Source organism: Phyllostomus hastatus, unplaced genomic scaffold, assembly GCF_019186645.2.
Source record: "Phyllostomus hastatus isolate PE091 unplaced genomic scaffold, TTU_PhHast_1.1 phas_contig_40, whole genome shotgun sequence".
Lineage (NCBI taxonomy): Eukaryota > Metazoa > Chordata > Mammalia > Chiroptera > Phyllostomidae > Phyllostomus > Phyllostomus hastatus.
In genome coordinates, this window is record NW_025333872.1 from 68273455 (window position 1) to 68290932 (window position 17478).

Here is a 17478-nt window from a genome sequence, read left to right on the forward strand (position 1 = left end):
TAATTATTGATAAATCAGATAGAGTCAATCAACAACTGATTACCTCACAACAAAATGTCCCTTCACTCTGAAAACACTTTTAATAAAATGGATCGATTACATGATATATATATATATATTTTTTTTAATTTTTGGCTTAACAAGAAAAATTTTAAGAGGATAAATATTAGAATGGGGCAGGAAGTTGGGAAACCTTTTGAAATATAAAATATAGAAAAATATGAAAGACTATTGATGTACAATTTGTAGATATTACATTGTACCCACTGAAGCTAATAATCTTTTCACAGAAAGTCAAACTAAGCAAATATGTGGTCTGTTTTCCTAAACATGGGTTGGAGTCCAGGAGTTTTCAATTCCTTCATTTTTTCAATCTGTAGCAGCCCAGGTGAAAATGTTGCACTCTCTTTGAACAAGCAATACATTTCCAATGTAAACATTCAATTCCTTCTATTGCAATGGAAAGTAAACTGGTGGTTGTTGGCTCACAGGTTACTAATGAGCACATTTCTTAGTAACCGCTATTTAGTAACATGTATTCAGTGGTTGGCAGATGCCTGTTTTATTTTTGGTCTTTTCGGTATTCAGCTTTGATCTGAGAAACTTGTTATTTCCAGTATATCGGCCATGAAACTATCTGTTCCTATCACTTTAAAATAAAGAGGTTTTTGACTTTATTTGTTTTAGGATGGAGGCATCTTAACTTAGATTTTTTGCTTAGAATATTTTATGTCTTATATTCTGTGTTCTTTCTTTTACCTTTTCTGTAACTGAATTTTTAAGTTCTCTGAGTTAGTGAAATTATAATCAGAACAATGAACTACAAATTGCTACTTACAAGATAGGTAAACTCTTTTCTGGCTGGTGGGTATATGGTTTGGAACTTAGAATAGTTAACATCCACTAACCATTTGCAAGTTAATGGATTTGTGTGTCTTACAGCGATGTGTTGGTACCATGATTTTCCTTCCACAATGAAGTGATGGACCCGAAATGTTTGAAGATGACAACGAATAGCAGTTTGTTCACAGAAGACAGTTAGATGGTCAACTGAGTGGTTATGTGAAAAAATGCCAACAAATGACACTGACCGTGTAATAAAAAGAACAACCTATTTCCATAGAATTAATTATAAACTGGAAACACTTTTCAGGAAAACAACTTGGGAAGGAATCTAGAAAGTCATAAAAATGTGCATGCTTTAGATGTAGCAATTCCACTTCTAGATTTCCAATGAAAAACTGCAATTACTATGAAAGTATATATAAGAATATGCTTTTCTCATGACATTGTTTTACACCTCTAAATAGTGAGAATATTAAATAGCACCACCTAAACCAGAGGTGTCAACCTGCGACCTGTGGGCTGTATGCAGCCCAGGATGGCTATGAACGCAGCCCAACGCAAAATCGTGAATTTACTTAAAATATCATGAGGTTTTTTATGTGATTATGTGTTGCAATGTATTTAATGTGTGGACCAAGGCAACTCTTCTTCTTCCAGTGTGGCCCAGAGATGCCAAAAGGTTGGACACCCCTAATCCTAAACAGTAAGGGTACTATAAAAAAGACACTGTCATTAAAACAATGTTCTTTCAATCTTTCTGAATTTATATTTTTTCTGTAATGAGGATATGTTTCACATATAAAGGAAAAACAAGCAAGCCTTATTTTTCAAAATGATAAATTCTGGGAACAAAACATTTATTTATTGGGCAAACCTTTTTTAAACATGGTTGTGTCCAGCATGGCACAGTAAAAAAAATCTAGACTGTATTAATATTCACCACCTCCCCCACAAAGAAATCAATCTTTTTCTTGCTATTCAGCTTCTCATCAGGAATTATAATGGATTGGGCTAAATTTGACATGTAGAACGTATATGCTTAGCTAACATATTCTTATTCATTTCCTTCATGAGTAATTCAGAAATATAGAGAATATTATGTTAAACAATTTTATATAAGAACACAACAAATATCACCTTATTCATATAACTAATAATATATTAATAATATACAGTGCCTATTTCTATTTGAAGACATGGATTCTTTTTTTCAGTTTTTGTTCACTTATATTATTAATTTTTAGGGGTGACATTGGGTAATAAACATATAGATTTCAAGTGTAGAGTTCTATAATACATAACCTATATATTTTATTGTGTGTTCATCATACAAAATTAAAATCAAGTCTCTTTTTTCAACAATTATTCTTCTTCACCCTCTTTTTTGGGGGAGGTTCATTTAAATGAGTTTATTTTTCTTTTTAAAATTTATTTGTTATTCTTATTCTATTACAGTTGTTCCAATTTTCCCCTTTTGCCTTTCTCCACCCAGCTTTCCCCCCACCCCAACCCCCCACAGTCAGTCCCCACACTGTTGTCCATGTTCATGGGTTATTTATACATGTTCTTTGATTAGTACCCCCCCCTTCTTTCCATCACTATCCCGCTCCCTGTCCCCTCTGTCCACTATCAGTTTGCTCTATGTATCCATGTCTCTGATTCTATTTGCTTGTTAGTATATTTTGTTCATTAAATTCCTTTTATAAGTGAGATCATATGGTATTTGTCTTTTACTGACTGGCTTATTTCACTTAGTTTAGTACTCTCCAGTTCCATCTATGTTGTCCTGAAAGTTAGGAGTTCCTTCTTTCTTTCTGCTGCATAGTATCTCATTGTATAAATGTACAAGTTTTTGATCGACTCATCTACTGCTGGGCACTTAGGCTGTTTCCAGCACTTGGCTATTGTAAATATCACTGCTATGAACATAGGGGTGCATAAGTTCTTTTCAACTGGTGTTTCTGTATTCTTAGGGTATATTCCCAGCAGTGGAACCACTGGGTCAAAAGGCAGTTCCTTTTTTAATTTTTTTGAGGAAATTCCATACTATTTTCCACAGTGGCCGCACAAGTCTGCATTCCCACCAACAGTGCACTAAAGTTCCCTTTTCTCCACATTCTCATCAGCACTTGTTGTTTGTTGCTTTATTAATGACGGCATTCTGACAGGTGTGAGGAGACACCTCAATGTGGTTTCAATTTGCATGTCTCTGATGGCTAGTGATGTTGAGGATTGTTTCATATGTCTATTGGCCATCTCTATGTCCTCTTTGGAGAAGTGTCTATTGAAGCCATTTGTCCATTTTTTAATTGCATTGTTTGTCTTCCTGGTGTTGGGTAATATGTGTTCTTTATATATTTTGGAGATTGTCATTGTCTGATGTATTATTAGCAAATATGTTCTTCCATACAGTTTGTTCCCTTTTCATGTTGATGATGGTTTCTTTAGCCATGCAGAAACTTTTCAATGTGATGTAGTCCCATTTCTTTATTTTTCCCTTTTATTTCCCTTGCCCTAGGAGATATATAGGCAACAACACTGCTACACGGGATATCTGAAACTTCACTACCAATGTTTTCTGGTAGGATTTTTATGGTATCATGACTTATATTTAAGTCTTTTACCCATTTTGAGTGTATTCTGGTCTATGGGGTACGTTTGTAGTCTAGTTTCATTTTTTTGCATGTACTGTCCAGTTCTCCCAACACCATTTATTGAAGAGACTATTTTTACTCTATTTTATGCTTGTGCCCCTTTTGTCAAATATTAACTGACTATAGAGGCATGACTTCATTTCTGGGCTCTCTATTCTGTTCCATTGATCTATGTGTCTATTCTTATACCAGTACCAGGCTGGTATAAGATTATGGTGGCATTGTACTATAGTGGTTTTTTTTTCAATCAGATATTGTGATCCTTCCTAATTTATTTTTCTTTCCCAAGATTACTGAGTCTATTTGGGGTCTTTTTTGGTTCTATATACATTTTGGAGTATTTGTTCTAGATCATTGAACTCTGCCATTGGTACTTTAATAAGGATTGTGTTGAATCTATAGATTGCTTTGGGTAATATGAACAATTTAATGATGTTAATTATTCTAATCCATGAACACAGTATAAGCTTCCATTTATTTGTATCTTTCTCAATTTCTTTGTTCAGTGTTTTATAATTTTCCAAGTACAGGTCTTTTACCTCCTTGGTTATATTTATTCCTAGGTACTTTATTTTTCTTGTTGCTATAGTTAACACATTTTTTTCTTAGTTTCTCTTTCTCACAGTAAATTGTTGGTGCACAAAAATGTCATCATTTTCTGGACAACATGGCCAAAATTAATAAATTTCTAGAAATATACAATCTTTCAAAACTGATTCAAGAAGAAGCAGAAAGCTTGAATAGACAGGTAACAACTACTGAAATCGAATCAGTAATCAAAAAACTTTTAGCACACAAAGGTCCTGGATTGGATGGCTTCACTGGCAATTTTTACCAAACATTTGAAGAAGTCTCAAAGGGCAGTAGGATGGAGGATGGGAAGTAGGGATGGCTGGGGTGGGGGAATGGTGGGGAGAAATAAAGACAACTATACTTGAACAGTAAAAATAAAAAAAAACAGTAAGAACTAACTCCTGTTCTTCTCAAAATATTTCAAATGATTCAAGAAGAGGAAAGACTACCAAACTCATTTTTAGAGGCCAATATTATCTTAATTCCAAATCCAGGTAAAGACACAACAAAGGAAGAATATCACAGAGCACAAGCTCAGATGAACTAAATGCTAAAATCCTCAACAAAATATTAGCAAACTGGATACAGCAATACATTAAAAAGATCATACAACATGATCAACTGGGATTCATGCATGAGGTGCAAGGATGGTACAATATTTGCAAATCAATAAACACAGTACATCACATAAACAAAAGGAAAGACAAAACCCATACAATGATCATATCAATAGTTGCAGAAAAAGAATTTGATAAAATCTAACACCAATTTATTATAAAAACTCTCAGCAAAGTAGGATTAGAGGGAGCATCCCTCAATATAATAAACAAGGAACCTGTGGCCAACATCATACACAATGGGGAAAAAAAGCTTTTCCCTTAAGATCAAGAATAAGACAAGGTTATCCGCCTTTATCATGCTTATTCAACATAGTACTGGAAGTTCTAGTCACAGCGATCCGAGAAGAAAAAGAAATAAAAGGCATCCAAATTGGGAAGGAGGAGTAAAAATGTCATTATCTGCAGACAATATGATAGTATATATAGAAGACCCTATAGTTTCCACCAAAAAACTACTTGACCTAATAAGCAAAGTTGGCAAAGTAGCAGGATACGAAGTCAGTATTCAGAAATTGAAGACATGGATTCTTACAGCATAGAAGCTGAAAGAAAGAAGTGGCTAGTTCAATGGCAATCTTGACTTTTCAACACATTTAGTGCCAGTATAGTGGAGCAGGATTTCTGCTGCCTGAGAGGTCATGTGATACTCAATGAGTAAATTTTTGAGTGAAGAATGAAGCCAATATGGAAAACCCAGATCATGGTAAGCACAGAGTTGTTCAGGAATACAATTGAAATAAAGCTTAGGAAGAATGTGGAAACAGATGGAAATGAGGCATATTATGACAAGATTATTTCCAACCCTCCCACCCCAATTTCTAACTAGATACTGGCATGGGATAAGTGTGGAAAAGCTCAATATAATACGCATATCTGTAAAATGTCTGTTACTTGAAATCAATTTTCTGTCTCCTCACTAAAAAAATTGATAATCTATTGGACTAGGTATCAATTGTACTAAAATGAAAGAAAAATAATATGCAGTCCAAGGTCAGTAAAGTAAAACACTTAAAAAATATTTCATGGAGTTGAAATGTAAAGAATAACAAGCCACGACATAACCAACTAAGCCTTTAAAAAGTTCACTACATTTGCTGTAAGCCATAGTAAAATTTACTTAAAATGGCATCCAAAATCATGTCTTTTGGTTAGGAGCCAACAGAATAGAAGATTTATACAAGTTAAATGCTAAAGCAACTAAAAAATGTAATGCTTGCAATAGAAAGATCACATTCTGACCCTGAAGAGCTATTAAGTACCAACCATTAATACTAATGCTATTAAACTTCATTATGCCCTCTCAGCACTCTGCCGAAACAGATTAAACATATCATAAAGACTTACTTGGTGACTACACTTCCCTAAAGACCATCTGCCCCATATCTGAATAAGTCTTGTATTAAGAATACCAAAGTCTGCAGCAGATGTTATTTAAAAGCAGTAATGTGTTTGCAATCTGTTTCATTCATCAGTCACTCATCTTTAGTCATGTACCAGGTATGATCTATTTTGTTCATAAGTGATGCCAGAGAGAAATGAAATACCCACTGACATTGAAGGGAAAAATGAACTCTCTGGTAGTCTAAAATGTTGGTAATGTAGTTGGTAATATATTTAATGGTAATGTAGCCCCATATAGTTTGTGAAGCCTATCCAATTGACATATTACTCATTTACAACACCAGATATTTTGCTTTGTTTTTAGCGTGATTCCTCTTCAAATCTCCATTCTGAAGCCTTAGAACTTGGGACCCATTCTCACATACATTTTACTCCACTTGCTCTCACTCTAGTTATAGAAAAACACAATATATCCAATCTGGCTAGTTCTCAATGGAGCTGTATCTTTCAGAAAATAACCTGTGTGGAAATTCATCAAGAAGCTGAGGTTAACTGAATGAGATCTAGAGAGATCTGTTAGTGCAACACAAATAGCATTAGTAATCAAATTCACCTAAGATTAAATTGCCAACAATTGATTATAATTTCCTAGCCCTAAAAAGCTCACTGGTTTATAACTCCCAATAATAAATAAAGAATTTCCCTTGTGGAGATGTGAAAATAAGTGCCTACTCATAATTCTTGTGGCTATATAGTTACCTTAAGAATCCACAGAATAAATATTTGTTGAGTGATGTATGAACTGAGGAAATGTGTTAATCCCTGTATGGGATAAAAGTGAATTAAACATGGTCCCCTTAGTCAAAAGCCTTGAAGTCAACAAGAGTGAAGGAAAATGAGCAAGTAATATGATATACAAGGTGGCAAAACATAGGCAATGGTAGGGAATTGTAGATAATACATCTGATGCATGATTATAAATGAAAGAAAAAAGTATATGTAATTGGAAGGGTCAGAGAGGTGCTTTAGAAAAAAGAGAAATTTTCAGAGCCCTGAAAACCTTGACTATTTATAGAGGAAAATGAAAGGGTAAACACGGTTATGATAACAGCAGAAAAAAGGCAAGATACCACATTGCATATGTACAATTGAGAATGGCTTAGAATAGATGAAGTGTATGATACATAAAGGGAGAAATTTGGTGGGAGTTTAGGGTAAAAGCTCTCCCACGGTGATGTGGTGCTCTTGTACATATCCATATAGGCCAAACAGGCAAAGGTTTGAATCACAGCTAATTTTAGTCCTGACAGGGTGCTTTGTGATCCCTCTGGAACATAAGGGGATGGGAGGAGTCTGTGAAGAGAGGCTGTGGGGTTGTCTCCCACATGCTAACCTATGTCTCTGGGAAGCGGTCATGAGACAGTTTCCTCTCATCACCTCCAGGGTTCTCTTTCCTAGAACCTGTTGTAATAGAGCTGCAGATCATAAAACCATTTGGCTGCAGTTCGATTGGCTCCTCAGCAATGAAGTGCTCCTAATTTGTGTGCATTATCTAGCCTCTTCTCTTCAGGTATGCGGTGTGTGAGACAAGGACCATGCAGAACTGGCACCTTTGGCTACTCTCCCTTTGTCTCACTACCATTGTCTCAGTCTCAAAAGGGCTCATTGCACCTTTCCAGGTGGCACTATTTAGGCTTTGGTTTTGACTTTACCAAGGTGCGTGCATGACAAGAGGTCAAGAAACAGACTGTAGGGACTTGAATTGCAGGTTAAGGCCTTTAGACTATATTCTGTGGTCAGTGTGGAGCCACTAAATATTTTAAATAGAAAATGGTATGAAAAGTTTCATGAAACCAGTTCAATATTTTGGAAGAGGAAATACCATAAGCAGGATAATTATTTAGGTCAGCGATTCTCAAACTTTTTTATTTCAGGACTCCTTTAAATCCTTAACAATTTTAAAGGACCTCAGACAGATTTTATTTATGTAGGTTTTACCAATATATGTTTGGAATTTTAAAGCTGAGAACAATTTAAATTTAGATAGTTATTTAAAAATAATAAACCTGTTGTATGTTAGCATGAATAATATACTTGTAGGACAAATACATTTTCAAATACAAAAAAATGCTGAGATGAGTTACTTTGACACTTTTCTGAATCACATTAATATGTGGATTATTGAGAAGACAGTTGAGTTTACATATCTGCTTATATATTCAATCTGTTGCAGTATCACACATTATAAAGCCTCTGGAAAACAGTGTGTAGTCATGGGAGCACGAGAGTTAAAAAGGCAAATGATGACTTCATAATTTTACAAAAACAATTTTAATGTTGCAGAACCACTGAAAGAATCTCAGTGATCTCCAAAAGTCCTTGACCATATAATTCCTTGGTTTAAATGGAAAGTTATAATACCAATGTGAGGTCTCAACTAGGGGACTAGAGGCTTTGAATGAAGATATGTGCTTCTAATTGTTTTAGGAAGGATTAAACAAAGGGTTTGGGTAATTTGAATTATGGAGGACTGTAATGGGGTGTAGGCTAAGAGGCCCTAAAGTGCCCCCCACCACACACAAGACTGGGTGGGGGATGGGAGACATGGAACAGGGCCATTGAGAGTAACTTTGCATATCAATAACAGCAGGCTAGCTAGGAAGATGGGCATGACCTTGACTCATGATGTCACTGGAAGACAACTCTTCAGCTACAGCACCTTCACAAGAGCTTGGAGATGGTTCTCTTTGTGCCACAGGGCCACACCTGCCCAGACTAACTGTGGCAGCCAAGAAAGGCAGAAAATGCAGAGTGCTAGCAGGTGTAGCCAATTGAGGAAGGACTTGAAAATGGGGTTACAGAGGAGGTTCCAAGCTGGGGTTTAAACTAAAAGGCAGGCCACCATGTGGGTCAGGAGGCAATGGGGGACAATGCAAGACCAAGAGGGAAGGACTCTCTGGCGGGCCATGAGGAGGTGCTACATGGTTTTGGATTAAGAACTGGAGATCACGGTGACACACCTAATGGTGCTGGGGACTGTGGGAGACCTGCCCAGCTGAGCACGGTTTACTGGGAGTAACTGGGAATCTAGCTAGGCTATGGACTTCTATTTCTTTTCCTGAGATTCAGTACCCCTGAATGGCTTGATTTAGCAAGGGGAGACAAGATTGTGTGTGTTGTTGGGTGTTTTAACGGGACTTTGAAATTTAACTGTGACATTCTGCCATTACTTTAAGCCTGTATAACTTTTGAATAAATAGTTCCTTTCCTTTTCAACAAATTCTGACATTGAGAGCCACAATTCCTAAGGGTGGTGGGCAAAGAACTCACAGTGAAAGAAAGACCCTGGGGAAGGGGCTTGTTTCAGTAACAGTATCTGGGCTTCCCAAATAGATCCTTTCTTTAACAGTATAAAATGGATTAATCCTGTAACAGGGCTAATTTTCAGGAGCAAAGGTAAAACAGAGATTACAGCTTTGCCAGAATTTGAGTCTCAGTGCCTATAAAGAGAGTGGGGTCATTACATAAGAAGAATAGGGTATAAGCATATTTTATAGAGAAAAATACAATTTGGGGGGACTTAGATGTTGAGAATCTAATGGGAAGTAACAGGGAATATTTGCTAATCAAGCCTGAGGAAAGTGTCTGAATGGGGAGAAAGAGTGGTGTGTAGGGAAAACTTCAGTAGAAAAGGGCTTGTCAAAGCAGGACCTCATTCAATATTCAATAATGTCATTTCACTCAGGCTAAGATATGGTTTCTCTGAAGCCAAAACTCACAAAAACAGTCATATTGGTGGGCAAGTTCATGGAGCCAAGGGTCTTCCTTGTTAAGGGAGTTTACTTTTTCTGAAAAAGACTTGATGAGGCAGGCTTGAGATCAAATCTCCACATGAAAATCAAGTCTTTAGAGTTCACTAATGCAAGACGCCTTTCATGGCCCGATGCACAGATCATCTTTGAGAATAGGCAGTTGTTATGCACTTCTGTCTCTGCGTTTTAAAATCCACCCCCAAAACTTCTCAAGAGCATTCTAATTAAATTCCTAAAATCCTCCTCATTTTTTCTTTCTCCAGGAAGAATGTAATTAGTATCTTTGAACTATACCCCAAAAGTTTGAAGGTGAGTAGAAATAAACTTTGCGTAAAATAAATGTTGAAAATCCAAATGGTATCTGGTGATTTGTTATAAATTTCCTTCATTTGAAGGAACATGTGTTCCATGTCCCTATGGAAAATATACGTGTATCTGTGATTGGTATTGAGCTGATAGAAAGTAAGAAACTGAGATCCTTATGTCTATATTCTGCTCTGCCCTATATAAGAGGAGACAGAGAAAGAGAAATAGGAACTCATGGAACGTAAATCAAATGACTGCCTAAAGTAGCTGAACATTAAGATAATTCTATTATATTTTGAGCACAATAAAAAAATATTGCAGTTAGCTTAGCTATTTTTCTTAAATATAATCATTTTAGCAATTATAAAAATCTTCCAAATAAAAGATAATATATGAAACATTTTGAAACTAATAATTTAATAACAATAATAGTAATGTTACTGATATTATTAATAATAGTCAGGGCATCTCTTTTATATATTTTGTAGCTGGTCATGATGGCTAGAACACATGACTTTTCATAAGCAAACCTTCCCAAGGTCTACAAAATATTGCTTGTTGAACATGGAAAATTTCTCAAAAAAAATGAAGCATATAGTAACAGAAAATCTTTTGTTGAGCATAGCAATGAGAAATATATATACATATTTGTATACATGAAATAGATAGATGATAGATAGACTAAAGTATACAATTTTACTTTGACTACGGTTTTATAAACCAAAAAGTATTTTAATACTTGTTTGAGTATAAATTAATAAATAATAAATGTCAACATTTCTGTTTTACCTAAATTAAATGGTAAATTGTTCTTTATTTCTAAGAGGAAATATGAGCATTTTTGAGGATTGATTCTCCAAAACTGTGATGGAAACGTACTACTTTTTTTTATAATGTCTCTGTATACTCAACACAACATTCCTCATATAAATTATACAACTTTTAAAATACACTGAACTATTTGCTATGTGTTGATGGGGGAATTAATACTGATTTCAGTCTCTTGATAATAAACATATTAATATGTCTTAGTTAACTTTATTGTGATACTATGGTTTTGTTCTTTCTAAACAAATAATAACCAACTGAAATGTTTTTTCCTCTCATGTTTATTGACTGTTAGATACATGTTTACCAGAAGCAGAATGTGACTCCCAAGTTATTATAATTATGTGTAATCCCAAGGACACTAATTATAAAATACAACACTTGCTTTCTTATTTTTCTCAGGTTTTATAAAAACTAATCAGAATGTAATTGTCAGTTGCAAAGTTAGAAGTGACTACTTACATGCACAAGTTATTTTTACTGAGAAAAAAAGCCTAGATTAATAAACGGTAGTGGTAGCTGGAGAGCTCGTCTAAGTGCTCTCAGGGTGCATTAGAAACATCTCTCTGAACAGAATCACAGTGGCTGAGATGCCCTTAACATTCCCATCAGCTTGAGTATAAACCTAACCAGTTTCTTCTTGATGACAGGCCCTGACCTCACTTTTGTTAGAACGTGTACTTTAGAAAGCTTGCATTTTAAATTCTTTCCCTGTCCCTTTGAAATATAAATCTTCTAAAACCAGAAATATCTTTCTTAAGACCTATGAGACAACCCTTTGAAATGTAGTCATCAAAAGAGACAGTGCCCCTCTTTCCCAGTCCCTGTAGGAATGTAAGAGACCTAACTTCAGTAAGCAACAGTTAGCAGACGCAGGTGACCTAATCACATTGGCTACCCACCTCCAACCCTGCTGACATCCTCTGGTACCTTTATACTAGCTCACTCCAGAGCTTAAAAACTCTCATTTTTGTTTCAGTTGAGTAAAATTCCATTTCTCCTACTGCAATAGAATTGACCCCTATTGCAATAGTTTTTAGTAAAGTCTTCCTCACTTATTTAATTCCATCATTTTTTTCACAGCAGGGAACTTTTGTCACATCAGGACACCTTTCAAAAGGAAGTGGTGTGCAGCGGATAGACTATGACTTGTGTGCAACTTAACAGAACAAAATAACATCAGTTGCTTTCAGTGTCAGAGTTATAAGCAGTTGATATAGGAAAATGGGTGTATATTTTGCATATTTTTGAACTTTGATAAAATTTAGAGAGGTTTTATATACCTTCTATAACTTGAGAAAGAGTAGATTACAATTAGTTTTAAAAAAATAGTTCACTCTTTTATGTGAGGTGAGCTAGAAAAATCACGATTTTGCATTTTTGCAAAATGTACATGTATAATAGATCCAGTCATCCAAAGGAAATACAGACAAGATGGCAGTCAAAACCTAACTCTGAATATTGTTAAACTGCTCACACAAAAGACATAGTGGAATTTTGCATAAAACATACCTTCCTTCTTTTCATCTTTTTTAGCTGTTGCTGAAATAAGGATAAGAAGTTGTGTTAAAACATATCAAATGACCACTTCTCAAAATTCTTCTGGGGATAAAATAATGTATTACATGTATTCATAAATTCAGTAGATATCCATATACAAATTAATCTATCCAAATCTGAAATAAAAGGATGACCTAAAATGTTATTCCATAAAAAGGATTTTTTAATTGAGATATAGACATGAAGACATAAATGAATAAAAATATATTGATACATGAGTAAGAAGTCAAATTACTAAGGATGTGGTTAGCCCTAACTCTTATCTGTAAACTGCTTAATCAACACTTTCATCTAATTTCCTTAAAAGAATATTTCTAACAAGCTTTTGAAATTCTAAGTTACTATTCATTCAACAATAAATCCTTCATTCTGGAAGAATGAGTTCTGAGCTGCCTTCTCCAACATAGTTGGGATATAAAAGTGAAGAGCCTACGCTCAAATCCAAAAGCAGTTTCCAGATTATCTCTTCACTTCCCTCCCCCTGAGCTCCTCTATTATGAGGCTGAAGTAACACTTCATTCCTGACTCAATTCATAGTTCCATTTCCACCGTGACCTCAGAAACCTCAGTCAAAACAGGTGATCGTGTATCTTTACAAGAACATACATACCTTAACTGTAATGATTCCTTGAGCTAGTAGTCATTTGCTTAAGTAATTTTCTCTGAGCTGAATTTTCATGAATATAAAACATAAAAATGATCATATTATTAGCCCTGTCTTTCTACCTCCCATAATATTTGTTATATTCTCTATCAAAACTCTTCTGAAAAAGAATCAGTTTTCTTGAACAACCTGGTGATCAAAAGAAAATTAAAACTTACGTCACAGCTCTTAACCATTCTAGCATATATTGCTTATAAACAACATTGCTGAGTCAAATGGCAATTAGCCAACCCATTTTGCCCATATTTACCAGCACGATTTTGCATGTAGTTGGGTCCAGGATGCAATCATGTCATATGCTAAGAAGTCTGCTACAAGAGCTTTCTGCCCAGAAACAAAAGTGCTATCACCTAAATGTATCTCCATAATTGTTCACTATTGTATAATGTGGTATAGGAGAGAAAATAAAGATTTTCTCCAATAAATGTTTTCCCTTTTTGTCCCTAAGTGTGTTCTGTAAAGTTTCCATAAATAACAAAGGCAGAAAAATTATACCCTTTCCTTTTACTTCCATCACATTACTACTCATGGCTTGAGAATAAAGGTCACATAAACTCATTGCATCCCATTCTCTTCAGTTGGGAACACTGGAGTTAGAATAGCTTTCTCAAGAAAGGTGATTGCAGGTAATAGTTAAAAAATCACTGTATAGGAAAATTATTTTAAAGATACACTTTTCCCAAACTGTTGACTTAAAGACTCAATATTTTCCTGAAGTTCTCTTAAAAAGCACCACTCTTGTACCCCAAAGATATTAGTAAATTATAAAATAGATTTTCTCAGATGTCTCATAAAAACTAAGGTGATTACTTTGTCATCAATCTGGAAACTGATTTTTCAGTCTTGGTATATAGATGAAGTATCAGAAATTTAAAAATATTCTGACAGATTTTTCTAGTATGACACACTGTTGGAAGGTTTAACTGAAAACACTGAAAATTTTGTATATTATTTATATATTTCTATATATCATTTCTCTATCCATCCATCTATCAATCTATGGTTTATTCTTGAAGTTATAATTAAAAGCTCAGTGCCCAAAACGAGGAGTCAACATATTAATTCTAGGTTCCTTCTGTGGTTCCTTTGCAAATTTGGTATTTGTCTTAGTTATGCTTTCTCCCATCACTAAAGTCATGCTTTCTCCAATTACTGAATACTTGAAAGTGTATCTTCATGCAACAATGCCATATTTTCTCTAATAATCCAGCAGATGGTGCTATTCTGCAATAAACAGCTTTCGCTTTGGTCAATAAGGTGCTATGTAAGTAAAAAAAAAAAAAGAATTTTTAGTGTTTCACTGCTTACCTTGTGCTGCAACTTTTATAGTTCCTTGTTTGGTTTCAGGGGCTTTCCCTGGCTCTTATAAAGGGAAAAGATACAAAAATTAACATAAAGTACTGTCAGAAAAATATGCAAGAAAATTTGTTTAAAAAGAAAATTTACAAATCCAAAATCAAATACAGAAAACACTCAGCATTGTTAAGAACTGAACACAATTATTAGGAAGAGAGCAGAGAATTAGGCTTACTGAGGCAAAAATAAAATGACTAAACCAAAGGAAAGCAGAACATAAAACTTCCCCAACTGTTTTTGCTTCACTGTTAATGATGATGGAACACTTTGCATTTGTTTAGCACCTAAATTTGAAAATCTTAAAATTCTTTGTAAATTATTTCCATGTAACCAGCCTTTTTAAAGACACAGACATAAAGTGGTTCTTTGAGGTTCCTGAGTGACTAACATGAGAATAAAGCCCAGTACAACCAGTTTCCAGCTTTTGTCTTTGACTTGATACCTTTCCCTCCACTGCTGTGTGGCAGGGGCAGAGGGGGGGGAGGTGGCGGTGCAGCACAATGGGCCATTAAATGCATTGTGAGAGAATGAGCTAGTTTCACACATTTTAAATCTTTCTCCTCTTATCTTCATTTTCTTGTTTTTTTCCCCTTTGTTCAGAATTTTCTTTTTAAAGAAACAGAATAAAAAAATAGTTAATAAACACTTAAACATTATTTAATTAGTATGAAAGATAAAAGGGGAAATAAATATTTCAAAAAGCAATAGCTTGTTTCATTTCATTGAGTAGTAGTCCCTGATTGTCTTTATTAAGTTTTCAATAATTGAATTACCACTTAACAATGTGAGAAGGAAGATTTGGTCATTTGTCTTAGATACTGACCTTGACTCACTCATTCATCACATATTTATTTAGGATCCGCTATGTGTATGTAGTAGCTAGGTATAACTGTAGCAGTTGACACACATGTATATTCAATCTTATTTAATTATCATAAAATGTTCATTTCAGTTAGTCTGATACAGGGTGGGCAAAAGTAGGTTTACAATTATTCATATATAAAATAATACAATAAGCAATAATACCATAATAAACTCTGTTTTGCATTTGACAACTGTAAACCTATGTTTGCCAACTCTTGTATGACAATTATAATTAAAGTTAAAAATAACAAGATTTCAACAGAATAACTTGGCAAAGAATCATAAGCACAGAGTCCATGATTTTTTGGCCAAATAGAAGAGGTTCAGTTTGGAATTAATTCTTCACTGCCTGTTGGCAAGAAAATTATTCATTAATGTCATTGCTATTATTAATGAAAATGCTAATTTTTATTATCTTTTCATATAAAAAGTACTTCTTGATACACACATATCATTTTCATTATTACTCTACTTATTTGCCAAACAAAATATCTTTTTCCAGAGTTAAGCTCAGAAGCCATTCTACCTATGATGTCTGTATTATTAATCTTTATTCTTCTCTGGAAGAAAACTCCATGCCAGTTGTCGTTCTGGTGCTACCTTTGTTACACCTAATAGGTGGTCTCGATATTCTTAGTCAAGATTTACCTATAAATATTGAATTCTTAACTAATGTATTTCTAAGTATTACTCTAACCCTATAAGTATAGGCTAATATTTAGTAAGCACTTAATAAATAATTGGCGAATAAAAAGTGGATAAAAAGATAGAACCAAAATATTACCAAAAGTGCCCTAAACTACTCAGATGTCTTACTCCTTAAGATCTCAACATATCAGAGAAATGTAGAGTAATGTTATTTTTTAAAAAAAAATATTTTACAATTGGAATCAGTAAAGTGTCATAGTAAAAGTGTCATAGGATTGTTACACTTGCTTTTCCTCCTATCTTCTATTTTCTTTTATGTTTTTTCAGATTAATTATCCTAACTGACCCCTTTATACCTGAGGTTCTGTTGGACCATCCAACACACACAATTGTGAATTATGGAGAGCTTTCCTCAAGGTCTTACTTCTGCCATCAATCATTTGGTTCCTCTGTTAGCTGCTTTCACCCCCGGTGATCAGGATGCAGATCATGCCCCTGACTGTTCAGGATTCCTTATGCGAGCAACCTGACAGATGACAGATTGGTCGTCTCTCTGCAGAGTCACATCCTCCCTCCCCTTATCCTGTCTGTGTGACTGCGTGCACACTGAGTGAGCATGTTTTAAGGGCTCATACCCTGTGGACTCTTCCCTATGCTGCGTTAGTTCCCAGCCTTCTAAAAATAAATCAGTCCGCTAATGCACACTATACATGAAAGATACTGTTCCAGGTAAAAGGTGTTACTTTAAAGGGTTAGTTCTACAGGCAATGTCCACATGCAAAGGGATGATTTTAAAGAAGCTACATCTCAAGATCATAGGAGTAAAATGTTATTTATCCCTCAAATTTTTCTATTCTTTGTCTGATCTCAGCTTTTAAGTCAATATATATTAACACACTATTACTTGAATGACATTTCTGTAGAAATTAACAGTTTAAAACCAAATACTTTTCAGCAAGTCTGCCAGCTTTCATTCCACCCAACAAAAACATTGACTCCAAATCTATGAGCATACACACAGAGGTGATCAGATATAACATCTGTTTGTGTTGGCATTTCAGTTTTCAAAACTGCATGGCTTTAAGGAGGGAGTCAACCCTGAGACCAGAAATGTACAACATTAAAAAGGCCACAGCCAAAATTGCATGAGAGTGAAAACACATCAGATCCATACAGATAGGGTGAAATGGTGAAGGGATTAAGAACTTCAAATTGACAGTCACGAAAGAGTCCTGGGGATGTCAAGTACAGTATTGTAATAACTATGTATGGTGCAGGTGGGTCCTTGAAATATAGGACAAAAATCTTTGTAAAGTATGTATATGATTATCTAATCACTATGCCATACACCTGAAACTAAAACAAAATAGTTATCTATTGTAAACTGTACTTGAAAAATGAATTTA

General features: G+C 34.7%; 1 protein-coding gene across 1 annotated transcript in view; it reads right to left on the reverse strand.

Moving 5' to 3' along the window:
- Positions 1-17478, reverse strand: part of TRDN (triadin) — a 304890-nt gene that overhangs the window by 101096 nt on the left and 186316 nt on the right. The window contains exons 13-14 of the mRNA XM_045843665.1: positions 14513-14566; positions 12493-12522 (exon numbers count right to left, since the gene is read on the reverse strand). Of these exons, the coding sequence (XP_045699621.1) occupies positions 12493-12522; positions 14513-14566 (84 nt within the window). The remainder of the gene's footprint in view (positions 1-12492; positions 12523-14512; positions 14567-17478) is intronic.